The sequence below is a fragment of the Centroberyx affinis genome, unplaced genomic scaffold, assembly GCF_046629955.1.
Source record: "Centroberyx affinis isolate AG114_WGS23_722 - 3 ecotype Tasmania unplaced genomic scaffold, CSIRO-AGI_Caff_v1 ptg001035l_1, whole genome shotgun sequence".
Taxonomy (NCBI): domain Eukaryota; kingdom Metazoa; phylum Chordata; class Actinopteri; order Beryciformes; family Berycidae; genus Centroberyx; species Centroberyx affinis.
This window is the reverse complement of record NW_027279593.1, coordinates 204,774-221,020: the sequence shown is the minus strand read 5'-3', so window position 1 is coordinate 221,020 and position 16,247 is coordinate 204,774. Positions and strand designations below refer to the sequence as shown.

At 40.6% G+C, this 16,247-nt stretch overlaps 2 protein-coding genes across 5 annotated transcripts; one reads left to right on the top strand and one right to left on the bottom strand.

The window, feature by feature from the left end:
* Positions 1 to 105: 105 nt before the first annotated feature.
* Positions 106 to 9,527, bottom strand: LOC139647035 (uncharacterized). Of its 3 annotated transcripts, none has more exons than XM_071522850.1 (7): positions 9,396 to 9,527; positions 8,200 to 8,244; positions 7,743 to 7,829; positions 5,729 to 5,829; positions 5,089 to 5,184; positions 4,714 to 4,941; positions 106 to 4,322 (listed from the first exon to the last, which is right to left on the bottom strand). In XM_071522850.1, exons 2-7 carry the CDS (start codon positions 8,221 to 8,223, stop codon positions 2,909 to 2,911), a joined length of 1,950 nt encoding a protein of 649 aa, XP_071378951.1. In that variant the 5' UTR covers positions 8,224 to 8,244; positions 9,396 to 9,527; the 3' UTR covers positions 106 to 2,908. The 3 variants fall into 3 exon arrangements, with proteins under 3 accessions (XP_071378951.1, XP_071378949.1, XP_071378950.1); XM_071522848.1 differs by having other exon boundaries at positions 8,200 to 8,254; positions 9,396 to 9,506; XM_071522849.1 differs by having other exon boundaries at positions 8,200 to 8,338; positions 9,396 to 9,497.
* Positions 9,528 to 11,580: 2,053 nt separating this feature from the next.
* Positions 11,581 to 16,131, top strand: cbx1b (chromobox homolog 1b (HP1 beta homolog Drosophila)). Of its 2 annotated transcripts, none has more exons than XM_071522847.1 (6): positions 11,581 to 11,751; positions 12,728 to 12,809; positions 13,168 to 13,378; positions 13,690 to 13,843; positions 15,112 to 15,206; positions 15,431 to 16,131. In XM_071522847.1, exons 2-6 carry the CDS (start codon positions 12,755 to 12,757, stop codon positions 15,570 to 15,572), a joined length of 657 nt encoding a protein of 218 aa, XP_071378948.1. In that variant the 5' UTR covers positions 11,581 to 11,751; positions 12,728 to 12,754; the 3' UTR covers positions 15,573 to 16,131. The 2 variants fall into 2 exon arrangements, with proteins under 2 accessions (XP_071378948.1, XP_071378947.1); XM_071522846.1 differs by having other exon boundaries at positions 13,156 to 13,378.
* The last annotated feature ends 116 nt before the right edge of the window (positions 16,132 to 16,247 follow it).

Genomic DNA, 16,247 nt, shown 5'->3' with positions numbered 1-16,247 from the left:
GTTCACCAAGTTCATCAATTGAATTTGAATGTGTGGTTATTCAACTCATTGTTTCGTTACCAATCACTAGGTGGCAGCCACGCTCCAATATTTTGTCTTAAAAGCATGAGCTGATGTGTTGGGAATATGACAATATCTGTCATTTGCAAGCTTTGAAATGGATACACAGAAGTAATGCTCCGATGTGAAAAACAATTTATTTGAAATACATTTAGATTCCAGTTTGTGTATTTATGCAGACACAGTTGCTCAGGTTGATGTCATTGCCCTTGTAAGTCCTAGTAAGGAGGTCTCCTTTAAAGGGGGCCTTTGCCTAAATATTTCTTTTAAAAACGTTCTTTCTAAAGCAACTCTTTAGATAAACCATAAACCATTTAAAATGCAGAAAAGAAAGCAAAGCCCGGTGCCATACAATCAGCCTGCTAGGTCCCATGGTTGTGGGTGACAGAGTGGACTACTAGCAGTTCAGGTTTAATGAAACGTGCCATCAAGGCCTCCTGCAGTCACTGCTATGATGGGCAACTTGGATGATCATGTACTATAAATCAACTTACAATATGTAGCTTACCCACAAAAAACAAAGGAAATGTGTAAAGGCTCATTTCTATGTGAAATTGAACAATAAAATCTGGGTCCCTTTTAAAAGCATCTGCTTTAAAACTAATAAGCTAATTAGCATGTCAAAACAATATCACATTAAAACCCCAGCAGAGACCTGTACATGCATCTTGCACAAGTCTCCGTGCTCATTTTATAAAAGCATATTTATGTTCATCCAGACTATGATTTAAAGTAAAGATAATTCACACTCACCTTAACTGTCTCTAGTCTGAAAACAGGTACCGCTGTGTCCTGAACATTAATGTAGCTCCTTAGACTGACATGGAATAAACATCAACCTCATCCAACCCAACTGATAAAACAGACTGTAGATGACAAAGCTTAATAGTCTCCCTTAAGGCTCAATTCAGTAGTTTCCTCTTCTATAAGTGGTTTGATCCAAATTTCCAGTACCAGAATAGGTCATATAACAGAAATTACAAGAACACATAAACATCTATAGCACCAGTGTTTCCTTTTTTTGTGGCTTGGGGGATAATTTTGGTTCCCTTGGTTTGTATACTTATGTTTTTGCTGCACTAAATAAAATCAAATTATTTGGATAATTTATTAAGATGAAATTGCAAATTGTGAAAATTAGCCAAATATTTATTTGTGCTTTATGGGGCGTAAAATATAATATATATTTTTATATTTTGTCCACCACTGTGACCACAATCAATATAGGGGAAACACTTGGCTATAGGGCTGCATTTACACTACAGGCAAAATGACAAAATCCAGTGTTCATCAGAGAATTGTCTTACAATATGTATGTGTGTATATGTTTAGAGCAGTGTCTGTCCAGACAGGCATATTGTTGTGACTCACATGTTCACTGGATCATCAACCTGGCCTCACTCCTAAAATGTTACTTAACTGGTTTAATCTTCAGCTCTGTATTGAGATTTGTTTTGTAGCCAAGATAAGCCTGATTTGTATCAATAACAGTTTAGATGTGCATGCACCACCATTACAAATTTTAATTTGTATATTACAGAGTTAGTGACTTGTCAGTAATAATTTACATATCTAACGAGAAACAGGTGTGGAGAACTAACGACCAGCCAATCATGACACTGTCAACATTTAAAGAGAGAGAGCATTGTGGTCCGGGTTGGTTTGAGGCCGGTTACTTTTTCAACAAGGCCACGATTGGACACAAACAAAAACGTCACTGGACCACAGTATTGTTGGAAAAGTGACTCCAGTCCTCATGACATTCCTCTGCAGGACAGTCGTTGACTTGTGGTTTGAATGTTTAAACCATAACCTATTTCTCCGGGTCACATTCCTACCCACCTGTCTGTCATCACCTACGTTAATCAGCAGTGTGATATATCCATTTTCATATTGAACAAGGCTGTTCAACGCAGAGCACTGGGTGCTCATGCGTCTCATTTTCATGAACAAATCACTTCTAAGATCCCTTGATTCTTGCACTCACAGTAATGTTGGCTGGTTTGCCTTTTAGTACTGGTACTATAATAATCAAGGCCAGCAATCTTCAAAAATTGATTTACTTCAACCTGAATACTATTACTTCCCTTGAACATGAATAGCTATGTTTGTCTATGATGAGGAGAGAAAAGACACCTTAGTGGTACTCAGTGACTTAATTTTAGCTGTACATACTCTTATAAAATGCTTTCTGTTATTAAAATATTGAATGTCTAGACAACAAAAGGCCAAATTTCAGAGCCATCACATCTGAGTTAAAATCTGATTCCAAAAATATCCAATTCCATCTGCTCACACAGCAATGAAATGATCAGATCTATGTCTATATGGTCAGAAAACAGGATTTGTTTTTAAGGTGCATGCATCCTTTTGTGAACTTGGGCACCCTCTGCTGTTTGAAACAATCTAGTCATCATCCTGGCCAGTGGAACCTGGTAAAATGAGGGGAAAATCAGGGCCAAAATTAAATGGTTGTGTGTATATGAAGAATTTCATTTTAAAATGACATATACACCATTTGATAAAACATGCCAATTCCTACAAAATGACTGATCACAAAAAGTTAAAACTTTGTGGTGGGGTATTTTTTAAAACATGGTATACAACTCAAGTCCTTGGTTCACACTCTTATAGACTGGATCCTCTATATTTTAAAGATATTGAATAATGACCCTCAATGATTTTTTGGAATGGAACAGAACTGGGTGCATGTGTGCGTGAACTAATGTGTCTTTGGCAAAGGACATCCCCACTATCCATTGTTCAGGCTCAGTGAGTGTGCAGCAGCCCTAGATGGGGCTGTGCCTTTTCATGCCTGAGAGTCTAGTTGCCATTTTAGCTGTTAAAACTAATGGACCTCCTCCTCACGGCTCTCCTCTGAGACATCCAAAGACAGCGAGGACAGGGTAACCTGCTCTGTGCATCTCCCATCAGCTGATTCAGCCACACAATTGCTCTCTAGGATGTTAAAGTCACTGTTTTCAGTCAAATCTGCATCACCTGACCCACTTGACGTAAGCTCCAGAGTTTTAGTCAAGCAACTGATGTTGGTCACGTATGGAAGGTCCTCCTCCTTTGTACCCTTGACCGTGTTTGTCTCCTCCTGGGTATTGTGTACATCAGAAATGTTCTCTTTGTCCATGGGGCATCCATTCACCTGTAGCTCTAAAATACCTCTGCTGGACACCTCTACTTCTGACCAGCGGGTGACCTCTTCAGAAGAAGTTTTCATGTAGCCATTTGCATTCTGGATAGTGTCCTCTTCCTCATCACAAACACTTTCTTCATCTCTGACCTTGGCGATACTCCCATTTGAAGATGGCAACGACTGACTGTCCTCTTTATTACTAGTCTCAACCAAATCTACTTCCTGTTCAACTTCGTCTTGGTCCAATGGAGGATTGTCTTGTTGAGTGGTGTCATTGCCACCACATTCTACCTCTGGAACACTGCCCACATTGTGTGTCTCTTCACCGATCGCTGACACGAGTGCCTTCTCCTCTGTGCTTGCCGGATCGTCACTCTGCTCTTCTTTGTCTGGGTCCGTTTGCCCATCTGAACTCCGAGTCTCCTCCGGACAGCTGACATCTGGAATGTGGTCCTCAGAGCTACGGACATGTTCTAGAACTTCGACCTCAGAGATGACACAATGTTCTAGAACTGGCTCCTCAGAACTTGCGTGGTGTTCTAGAACCTCTTCCTCAGAGCTGACACATTCTAGAGTCCTTTCAGAACTGATATCCTGTTCTGGAACCTGTGGCTCACAGCTGGCCTTTTCTAGATCAGCCTCCTCGAGACTATCCCCGTGATCAGCTTCCTCCTGGGCGTCTGGATGAGGAAGACTCTGAGCACTAGGAACTGTCTCTTTTGCTATTTCTAATGTTATATCGCTCTCTTCCATTACCGCACAGTCCTCATTAATCACCTTCTCCAATTCCACCCCACAGCTGTCCTCAAAGCCAGTCCCCATGGGCGAGTGTACCTCTACTGGTGTCTGTATTTGACAGCTCCTCTGCTGGGTCTCGTCGGCTGGGTCATCCCGGCTGTCTCCCAGAAAAAAGGTTGCCTCTGCTGGGCCAACAACGGCCTCTAGATGGTTATTCTTCTGGAGGACCCTTAGGGAGGCCTTCTCAGTGTGGCTAAGCTGTAACTCCTGATCATGGACCTCCACTATACCCTCCAGAGGGTCTGCGTCGCTGGATGAGAGTAGTCCAGGGTTAGAGGTGTCTTTATTTTGTAGGCAAGGCAGATGTGGAGCTGGGCTGTGGATTGGGGAAGAGAAGACAATACATTTATTTAACCACATAATATTGACTAGTAAGAAACTATCAGATTAAATTTTAACATTACAGGAACTTAATACAATACATAAAAAATGTGTATATATCAGGATCAGGATCCGATTTCATTCAGATATTTCATACACAGTGGATCCATGTGTTCAATTTTTAAAAGAAACCCACTTTTTGAATTGATTAAAATAAACCTTAACTGGTGACGAAACCTGATGCTAAATGTAGACTTTGACATTCCAATCTGTTATATTAGTGGGTGATTTATTTATATACAACAGTAAGGACTGTGTGCAAGAATAATGGTTGCTTTTGCTGTATTTATAGTCCCATATCAATACTCTTCATCCCTCCGTCATACCTCTCCATGGACTCATAAGAAACTGTAGTCAGACTGGGCTCCTTGATCAAGTCGTCCTCCTGAGCCTGAGCCAAGCCCCGATTGGACGAGGCGTAGGTGAGGATGGCGTCCGTCACAGTGTAAGGGGTGTGGCCCTGCACGCAGTCCAGGATGTGACCGACTGGCAATTGGGTCTGCAGGAAGAGGTGGAGCTGGCTGTCTGACAGACATACCGTCATGTGCAGCACCCTGCAGGCAAAAAACATTATATATACAAGGAAAAAATATTTGTCATCATTATGTCACATGTAACAGGTAGCTTTCATAATGCAACAGTCATTTTTACAGTAGATTAAATATTGACAATCGTTATTGTTTTTTTGAGGAAGAACTGACTTGTCGAGGAAGACCTGAAGGCCTTTCCTTCTCCTCTCCAGGAAGTCCTCATTGCTGAAGGTGAAGAGGGACTTGCCAGGAAGGTCTGGGACTGGCCTGGAAGACAGACAGGATGAAAAAAAGCTCTAAAAGGGCTAATCTCTCCATTTTTGTAAATTCGTATGGCATATTTGCTTCATTGAATACAAGGAGGGTGAAAGAAAGTTTGGCTGATGACATGCAACCAATGTTGTCAGCCAAATTTGAACCCACAGTGTCACAAGTACATGTCATGTGCCTTTATGTGGGTATTTTGTATTTCCAAGACTCCATGCTTGATTTCACATCAGCGTACAAATTGCATCATTTTCCAAACAGTTCCATCAAACAAGCCAGTTTCAAAGCAATGGATTAACTAAATGATGAAAGGTCTTTCAGTGGAGGTCTTTGCTGAATTGAGCTGTGAAGTGTTGCTCACAGATGGTCTGTGATGTAAAATTGCCCCTGGCCAAGAGCCTACCACTGCTGCTCTAGGATTGAATGCCACTGGAACTCTCACTTCTGTGTCTCCATTTGTTATATACCCTTCAGCTTTTCTATCGTCTAGGTGAAGAAAGAATACTAAAGGAGGATTAACTGCCCATTCCCCACAACAACTTACACCAAGCCAGCATTCTTCTGCATCTTCTTCTTGAGCCAGACAAACTCGCTGTAGCGCCGACGCACACACGACGTCTTGGCTGTGAAGGCCTTACTGTTGGTCTGAGAGTAAAAAAAGGGGAAAATGTGTGTATTACTTTCAATAATATTAGATTATATAAAGCCAAACGATGAAGCAATGTTCAATAATGTTTATTTCACTATTTCTAGGGGTGTAACGATTCAATCCAACAACGATTTGATTTAGATTCTTTCAGCAAAGATTCAATGTGTCATAAAATCTCACATTCTGCCCATGATTCGATTAATTTCAATACTTCCAAAAAGTATAATCACTCTACAAATGTAATTTGTAAAAAGCAACTTAACTGATTCAGTCAGCAATAATTAAACATATGTAAACCTTACACCAAGATATTAGTTCAAAGCATTACGTCTATTTGAGGCAAAACATAAAGCTTCAAATGACAACATCTCATTGTTTCTACCGTATGTTTGCAAAAGCTTTTTGTAGCAACACCCTTTCCACCTTCCATTTAGCTCTGCAGAACAGAGCTCACAAAACATCTTAATGCAATATTAATCGATCCCAACTCTTCAAGTCGATGCAGTTAGCTTTCCAACTTCAAATTTCAGCATCATCGTATTGCATCAATGCTTTTTTACACCCCTAGTGTCATTATTTTGTCACTAATGTGGTGACTGGAATGACTCAAATGCTCCAGCTGTTCAACTTTTGCTGAGCTTGTATAACATAGGCTTGTGGCAGAACTAAACCATAAGGCTATTACAAGGCAGATTTGTTCCCACAATCTATGACACAGTCCAGACATGTTGCACAACAAGCCACCTTCTGACAAGCCATAATCAATTGGAAGAATGTAGGCCATAGATTAAATGGTTAAATATTAGGTAAGTCTATAGCCTCAGTGCAATGACAGGCAACAAAAGCAGTGAGCCAAGTTTTGCTAGAGGTGTTTCTAGATAACCTTTGCTCCCCAAATGTTAAAGCAGGTTGAGGGGAGATGGCAACATTATAGCAACATGGCAAGATAGCAAGCTACAAAAGCCACTTATTTTGACTTTCTGGAATTCTAAAAGACAGACCAGTGATGTGAACCTCTCTGAAAAGCCCAAATCTCTAGTTAACAATCTATTTTGTTTAGCCTTTATTTACCCCACATACATTGACTGGACTGAGCATGCTGGCTCCTTGTCAGCAATACCTTGCTTCACATTTACTTAAACACACAGCAATAACATAATGATGACAAACAAGATTGGGTAAGATCACGCGAGGTCACATGATCTTAGCCAATTTCATGACTCACACCCACATAACTGCATCACACCCATGTGGGCATGGGACATACTGCTGACACAGCAATCCAAACCACAGGCTGTTGGCTTGAAAACATCTCAACTTGCGTCCATTCAAAATGTAAAGAATCCATCTATTGTCTAGTTACTGTTTTTCAAAGATTGGGCTTGGTTGCATTAAGATTAAAATAAGTCACCATATTATTTTGAAGCAATTGATATCTGAAGATAAGATAGCACTTTATTGATCCCCTTGGGGAAATTCAGGAAGCTCCTGACTTTGTTATGTTGCTAGTACCTTCCAAAGGCTCTGCAAGATAAGACAGGCTGAATAGAAAACTGAAGGTTTGTAGATTAGAGTCCTAAAAACAAGATGAATTTTGCCTGTCTAACGTAGAATAGCCTATCCAATAAGCCACAAATTAACAAAATTATTTAGAAAATGGGGGGCACAGAAAAAGTTTTCAGATCACTAGACTGGTTTATAACAAATTGTTGTCTGGCAAGAAACTCTTTCCAAGTATCTTCAAATTAGTTTATTTCATGGCTTTAACTATTACTATCAAATATAACTTTTTATTTATTTTTTTTAAAATACGTTCTGCATATTCATTATGTGAAACAAATTACTCTGCTGCAGCTCACACTAAAAGTGACTGCATATGCCATGATGCAAATGAAGTGTTATTACTCACATGAAGGAATATTTTATAATCCACGTATGAATTCCACGAGCCTTCATTCTGGATGCGGGGGTCTTGGACCCGCACTGCAACAAACTCCTAGAGGGGAGAAACAAAGACGTTTCACATGTAAAAGCAAAACAAAAACAACAGTAATGTGTGTTTGTGTGTGTCGAGCTGGATCATGTTAAGATTAACAGACTGAGAACTAGATTATTGTGGAGGCATGACACACGCCTCCCCTGCCTTAAAACCATGTTCCTCATAGGCTTTTTAACACATCAATGGAGGCTTTGTTCTTTGACATCTGTTTAGTGGAAGTGTATTTGCTCTGAGGTAGTGAGTGCACTTCTGTAGAGAGGAGGGTTTCCATGTAGAAATATCTCTGTCAGATTCATCAACACAAGAGAACTCATATATGAAGAGAATATTTCCACTAAATTTAGAAAACAAGTGGGAGGTTACTTACATCTTCTTCGTGATTGCTGTTCATCCTACCGAAGGCTGCGCTGCACTGTAAACATCTGGAAATCAATGAAACGATCCAGGTCAAAAGCTCAAACTGAGCACCTCTCCTATGGTGTTGTCCTGAGCTGATGACTCACCCTCTAAAAGAAAAGTTGCTAAACTAAAATCAACTGAGTCACTCACAAGTGTCTTCTTCTTTTATCCTCATTGAAATAAAGCATTAATGAGAATCTTAAGACCTCTGTGGAAAGAGTGAAAAGTAGAGATTTCTTCTGGAGTTATTCTGCTGTCTTTCTATCACTTTGCTGAAAGCCACAAAAAAAAATTAAATTCTCAATTGGCGGCAAGCTTATTAGCCAGGTACACCAAGACTATGGCTGTTGGCAGTATAAATATATCTTTCTCATTTTAACTGAGATCAGCCTAACTCACTGAGGTGACCCCTTGATAAGCTGGTGGCATACACCCTCCTACCCAGCCATCTCCCTTTCCTCTAACACCCAAGCCATAGTTTAAAGCACATGGGAAAGTTACAAAAGATCCCAAGTTCTGGTAAACTGACACACTACCAAGTATTTTCATTATCTATGCAGAGAAATACACTCATAGACACAATGTTCTCTGTGTGGCTGTCGGTCTGGGCTTTTCCAACCCCACAGTATGTTAGAGAGTAGTGCTTCAGACAGAGCAGACGGGAAAAACCGATGAGACTTTCACTTAGGTGACTCACCGATGCTCAGAGAAACTAGTTTCCTCCACTCGCCACAGTATCTGCTGTATCCTGATATAACTGACGGGCAACTATTTCCACAGCCAAACAGAAATACTTCTAATACTAATGATTGTTGTTCATCTGCCAGAGTGGATCTACTACCTGTCAGCTGTTAGAATAAACAAATGAAACAGTCATAGCCTGAATTTCCCAGCCTGCTCATTTTGTGTAAACAAACTCGAAGTAATACTAAATAAGATAACGAGAGCAATCAGACTGTCACTGAAATCCCTGACCAATTCGCTCGTATAACCAGATAATATAAACATAGTAAACTCGCTTTTAAGTTAAGTGAGGATGAACACCTCCTCTTGTTCTTTGGCTTGGCTAAAAAGGATGACAAGATGATTTGACTTCAGTGACGTTAAGTAACCTGGCTAAAGCAAACGTTAGCTGGTAGACACTGCCAATCGGCAACTACTTACTTTCACAAAGTATCTGGTTGCTGTTTTAGTATCCAGCCTGCTGTGGTTGTTGTTGTTGTTGTTGAAGCTAAAGACAAAATGTTAAAATCCAGAGGAGTGTTTTCCCAGCGAGCCCTGTTCCCTGTTTCCATTTTGCAAGTCAGAACCAGCGCTATTACGTCATACGGAGAGACGTATCCGCTTCCGGACTGTGTGTGCGCGCGCTGTTGGGTCAACTTTGTCTCAATATTCAAAATGAAAAAGTCATCGTTTTACACTTCTGTTCAAATCATAGAGTGTAAAGGTTCAAATATAAGACTAACAAACGATACACCGTCACTCATTGGGATAATCAGCAGCTACAAATGTAAAACAACAGAGAGGACAACCTGTTCTGCTGTAGCTCAGTTGGTAGCGAACATGGAAGTATTAACGTTAAACTGTAGGTAGCGAGCGGGAACTGGGCAGGACTATAGAACCTCCTTGGGCAGGACCGGAGTGTTTGAAGCTAAATGGCAACATGTGCCTCTAGGTAAACCAACTACAACAAAACGAACAAGCCCGTGCGTTAAAGCCCCGCACTGAACAGACGGGTCTGGATCATCTGGGTTGGAGTCGACTGTAAGAGATGGAAGGAGCCACTGGAATTGGAACGAGATGGGAGCGATGTTGAAATGTAGGATGTATTCACTGTAGGATCAATTATATATCTTCTTAGCTGCAGATGTTTCTCTTTTCATTTGAGTACAAAATATACCCATGAAGGTTTCATGTGCAATAGCCTGTTTAAATAAAAAAATAAAACCCTGCGGAGACTTCATATTCGCCTCCTTCGCTGGTACAAGGTCAGCTTCATCAGAGTTTTTCCTATACGAGGACAGGTGGCAAACAATACAAAAAACACAAAATCAACAGAAATGTGTTGAATTCCATATTCACATGGCAGAACATTTGCCTGCTTTTTACAAAATCACAGCCAAATCTGTAATGAGGCGTTTGAATTCCTCACCCACTCATCACCGCGACACAAGAAGGCACAATTTGAATATACACAATTCTTTATTGATTGATCAAAATCACATGAATGAATTTGATTGAAAGTTGGACACAATATCATGTATGCCTCTGAAGTCACATTCAGGCATTAATATGCCCTACAGCAAATTAAATGCCTTGATCTCCCCCTCATAATGATGTGGCTGAAATTAAACCAAAGGTTTCAACAGAAATATTATTTTATAATTTTATTCAAAGTGGAAAATTCCCAATGAACTAGTCTGGACTCAAACTGGGTTTAGCGAGTGGCCATTGCTCTAAGGAGTTTGATCCCAACGACTGAAAGATTTGAAACAGAAAAACCTATCATTTCAGTGTGGACTTGTCACCTTGTTTGGACTCAACAGAATCCCATATTCATCATGGAGCGCAGATCCAGGCTCACTGATGAGTTTTCTTGTTTGTGTGAAAGGCAGGACTGATTCAAGATCACTGCTCCCAGCCAGGAAAAAAACTTGATAAACCAGAATGAAATGCCCCTCGCAGTGGCTTTAGTTAGGCTGGCCAAACCTGACTTTCATGAGTTTACAAGGATTACAATCAGGGATGTACTGGAAGGTGAAACTAATCTTATTTACAAAATAGAGATAGCCCACCTTTTTAGGCTGACATTATCCGTATGACATTAATTCATAGCAGCCATATATCAAGTTGTATCAAACCAATATAAGTTGTGTGAAGATAGGGCCTTTTAAATAAAAGTATCATTTTTCAAGCATCCTGATGGTTCAAATGGCCCATACTACTTTTATACTAACGGTTACCTGTGACATCCTGACCTGGCTGGGACTTTTAAAAACAGAAAAAAACAACTCTTATTTTCTCGTTCTCTTTTTTCATTTATTTGCATATAATGGTAGCCTAGTTGTTTGCCTGTATTACCTCCCGGAGGTTTACCCAGCTTCCCAGGGCACCACCTGAAGCCAGGGGTCTGCCACATCGTACAGGCACTGCGGTCTAGTCCGGTGGTCCAGACCGCCACTCCGTCTTTTGCGTACATCCTGTTCTCACAGATCTATAGAACATACAAACTGATTGTACTAGCTGGTTTTGCACTGATCGGGAAATCTACACGCGGTACATTCTGTGAACCTGCACGTTCACTTCACTCCAGTGGGCTCGTGGAGTTATTTTCTCTCATACCAGACGAAGGGGGGCGGAAACGATACGTCTAGCTTTAACGTTAGCCAACTGGTAGCTAAATATTTTGATAACATATCAGCAGAGACAACAGCGTTATTGTTTACGAAGCAGAGACTATCGCGTTTTTTTATTTTGTTTTCGGGTTTTCTTTTCAAACCAATTAAATTGTAAAGCTTAGGTGAGTTTCATTTTGTCTTCCATCCTCCCTCCAAACATGTGTTGTTTCGGTAACGTTAACCGTTTGATTGTGCATGAGTCTGGCAGGTTAATGTGAATATCAACAATGAGGGTGAAAACCAGAACTGTCTCGGAGACACGTCTCACGTTACTAACCATAAATAACCATTAGCATCGACAAAGCTACCTGAAGTGTAATACATTAGTTGCTAACGCTAAAGCAATATGGAGGAAATAAATACAGTGAGTCGCTTTTCCTTCGAGGCTTTGTCGTGTGGTGTTTCCCCTTACTTGCTAGCTAGCAACAAAAATCCCCTTAAGTTAACAGTTAATCGAGGGTAGTTGTTTGCGCCACGACAGTGCGACTAAATGCCAAATTGCAAGTAGATGAAGCTCGCTGATTGTTACCTAAGCTGTGCATTCATACACTACATGCTGCACACCCGCCGCCAGGTGTTGCAAGCCCTCCATGCTCTGTTATTGATGCTGGCAGAGGCACGGCTACATTCACAATCAGCTCTAATGATGAGCAAATGATGGTAAAACTTAAGGTAGCTCGCTTGTGCAATAGCATATCTTGGTCAAGGAAATTAATAATGAATGGCTAGAGCCAGTCTCCTACCAAACCTTGTTACAACGTTGAGCCCTCTCACAAAGATACACTATGAGTCTAACACAGTGTCACAAGGTAATGGTACATGGGTAACTTTAGGCAATGCAGATGAGGCAGTGTTGTCCTCAGCAGTGGTAGGGGTCAGTAAAATTAATATAAATAATAAATAACGTAATGGGCCATAAACATAAATACATTTATAATGAAGAAAAAGGTGGGCCATACTTGGTGATGATCTACATTGCCTCAAAATATTGCCCATGTATCTTTGCAATAAATCTCATTCTCTCCAATGCTGTTTTCTCCTCTCTACCTCATTGATTCCCGATTGCTTCCATCATGCTACAATCTTGACGTTGACCAGGAACCTGCTGGTCCCAAGGTCTACCTGATGAGTATGAGCCTGACTACAGAATCCTCTAACGATGGTCCCACTGTTACAGAAGGTTTAATATATCATTATTTTCTAACATACAAATTTCTCTGTATCACATGTGCCTGTTCGGTAAGGTGTATCTCAAGAGTCGAGAAATGAATATAGTATGTATGTCAACAAGGTGGCACTATGAATGTTTGCAATCCATAACACCACTCATCACTGTGGTTTCCCATCCATTTGTGAACCCGACAAAGTAAGTCCCGTCCCATGCAAATGATAACATTATCTTTTTAAGCCATGCCATTGAATCACATAACACCTGCAGGCATTAAGAGTATTCAGATCGAGGGTCACCAACCGTTGAAGAGCGGGTGTCCTTAGGATTGGTAACTGTCTGCTTGTTGCCCCTGCAGCCACAGCCACAGCCACAGCCACAGCCACAGCCACAGCCCCCGCCCCCGCCCCCGCCCCATCAGAGAGCAAAATGATGACAACGGTTGAGAAGAAGGACAAGAAGGCAGACGATGTGGCAGAGGAAGAGGAGGAGGAGGAAGAATACGTGGTGGAAAAGGTCCTGAACCGGCGAGTGGTGAAAGGGAGAGTGGAATACCTGCTCAAGTGGAAAGGCTTCTCTGAGTGAGTTTTTTTTGGATGAACTGTAATCTCAGACATCTTTATAGTTGTCGTTAATCAATAAATCAAAGTGCAGGGTGGCATTCTGGGGGATCCTGGTGGGCATACATGCATAACTTACATTGCTGTGGGGTTGAGACCACCGCATGTACTTTGTCCACATCCACTCTCCCATCTTTTATACCATCTGTTAAATCAGAAATTCCATTAAAATTATGATAATTTAAAAGAATAAGGCACAGTTTTATTCAACAAGTGGCCAAATTATTAGGTAAATACAGAAATACTGTATTTATGTGTGTTTTTATCAACAGGGAAGATAACACGTGGGAGCCAGAGGACAACTTGGACTGTCCAGATCTGATTGCAGAGTTTCTGCAGTCCCAGAAAACAGCACACGAGGGCAAGAGGAAGGCAGCTGGAGATGCGGATGGAGATGAAAGTAAATCGAAGAAGAAAAAAGATGATGTAAGTCCCAGCCCTTTATTCTTTTAAGAGTCTAAGTGCTTGATGAGTCTCTAATCAGATTGATACTTGGGCTGATAAAAATACAGTATGCTAAAAATTGAAGGAGACACCAACATCCACGGGTTGAAGTCACTCCAAATTTCTGGGATGCCTTTTTATGGCATGATTCTTGTTCCTCCATGCAGAGGTCAACATTAATGCTCTCAACATTAATGTTTGAAGCATTGCTTCATCCACTGATGCATTTCTCTCCTGATGGAAGTTGTGTCTTACAGAATAAGAGAGCCCTGATCCGTAAATGATATCCATTTACATGATCTTCTCAGTTACAAGCTGTGAACTGAGCAGAGGGTTTATGGGACAAAAAAAATAAATGGTGCTTGGTGCCATGTTTAGTGTTCCCATTGACAATAAGTTGAATGATTTGGTTTCTTCTGGAAGAATGGATGAATTCTGTTCATTTTTTCCCCATTTTCAGATTCCAGATTGTACATATCTTTAATTGTTTTGTACACTTTTGTTGTCTTGGTCAATATATTTATGCTTCTATGATTACAATAGGCAGGCAATGCATTTATCTTTCGCTGTTAATTATTTTAGCATCGGTTGGTCGGTTTGCATTTTAGCATCTTTAATCTTTGTGAGTACTGATGTTGTTTGGCTGATGGTGCTTAGTTTTTCTCTTTTTTTTGGGGAGAGGAATCTTAATGGACCAAAACTTTCACGACGAGAGAGACAGGTCTAGTTGTTGCTCATAAGGCAACTTATACACACACACACACACACACACACACACACTCACACTATGTAGAAAGCTTTGAACACACATGAATGGGCAGGAACCCCCCCCACCCCTCAGTGCAAAAGCTGAATGTGCATAATCTTATAGCTACATGTATTCGCTGACAGCTGCTTTTACACTTATACCGTTGATTACTGTTATCACCCCATAGAGACTCCACATGGATTTTCCGACACGCATGTAACAGGCAAGCACACATCCCACAAGCACGTATTTGCTCCCCATACGCTTCCATGATATTTAAATACATTTCTGTTTTTCTACTTCTTTTATTCAAAATCCCAAATGTTTTCCAATTTACACAACAATTTCCTCACAGTTCTGTGGCATTCTGCGCTTAATGTCTCAATTTAATTTTTCAATTCAGATTCCCTCCATGAAAACATAGGGCCCTTTTAACTAGGTAGTTAGTATTTATGATGGAATTATCTTTCTTGAGTGATTGAAGCTGTATCTTGTCTTTCAGACAGAGAAGTTAAGGGGCTTTGCTCGAGGTTTGGATCCAGAGAGGATCATTGGTGCCACAGATTCCACAGGAGAACTCATGTTCCTCATGAAATGGTTTGTGTGAAGCTTTTAGCTCATTAAATGTTTGGCAGCTATCAAAACTGAAACTTCACAGGCTGTATTAGTGCCTGTGTTGTTGAGGAATTCAAACGCCTCATTACAGATTTGGCTGTGATTTTGTAAAAAGCAGGCAAATGTTCTGCCATGTGAATATGGAATTCAACACATTTCTGTTGATTTTGTGTTTTTTGTATTGTTTGCCACCTGTCCTCGTATAGGAAAAACTCTGATGAAGCTGACCTTGTACCAGCGAAGGAGGCGAATATGAAGTGTCCGCAGGTGGTCATCTCGTTCTATGAAGAGCGACTCACTTGGCACTCGTACCCCACCGAAGACGAGAAAAAGGATGACAAGAACTAACACAGGGCCGAGGGGGAGGGCAGAGGAAAGGAACAGTAGTTTTGAACTTAAATGTAGTTTCGACAGAGGGACAGAGGCAAGCAAGACTCCATTGGACTCCTTTGTCGTTTGGCGTAGCATCACTCATTTGATTCTACTTTTAACCGGATATGATCAAAGTGTATATATGCTGTAGGTTTGCTTGAGGAAACCCAGCCCAGAAGAAATTTAAAATGCAGTGTTACTTTTCTCGATATCAACTCCAGTGACAGTCACTTGGATACTTAAAGCTCATTTTGACATAGCACTTGGTCCAGTGGTCCAGGTCATTTTGCTATGACATTGTATTGTGGAAGTGTGTTATTTTACTTCCATTACAGTTTGTGCCATTTTTTTTTAAAACATAGGTGGTTTGGTGCTTTTGAGAGTAACACCATGTTCATCTTAACTATTTCCTTATGAGTTTTTTGGTGTATGGTTATGAAATCTTTTCAACAATGATTCCATTTAATTTGCTCATTGGTAATCTTACCATTGTACTGTTTTTCATAAATGTGTCTTGCTTGTCTGTTTTGGAGAATAAACCACTTTTTGTTACCGTGTGGTTTCATTCTGGTTTTGCTTTTAATGGGAACTGGATTATTTCCTGGTTTGGGTTTGTTACGCTCCTGTTGTATAGTACATTTCTTCATCATT

Coding starts and splice junctions, on each gene's coding strand:
- LOC139647035 (XM_071522850.1), bottom strand. CDS start 8,223: ATGAACAGCAATCACGAAGAAGAT. Junction 5,830..7,742: donor ATTATAAAATATTCCTTCAT/GTGAGTAATAAC, acceptor TTTTACTCTCAG/ACCAACAGTAAGGCCTTCAC. Junction 5,185..5,728: donor CAGAAGAATGCTGGCTTGGT/GTAAGTTGTTGT, acceptor TCTGTCTTCCAG/GCCAGTCCCAGACCTTCCTG.
- cbx1b (XM_071522846.1), top strand. CDS start 12,755: ATGAGTATGAGCCTGACTACAGAATCCTCTAACGATGGTCCCACTGTT. Junction 13,844..15,111: donor CGAAGAAGAAAAAAGATGAT/GTAAGTCCCAGC, acceptor CTTGTCTTTCAG/ACAGAGAAGTTAAGGGGCTT. Junction 15,207..15,430: donor CTCATGTTCCTCATGAAATG/GTTTGTGTGAAG, acceptor GTCCTCGTATAG/GAAAAACTCTGATGAAGCTG.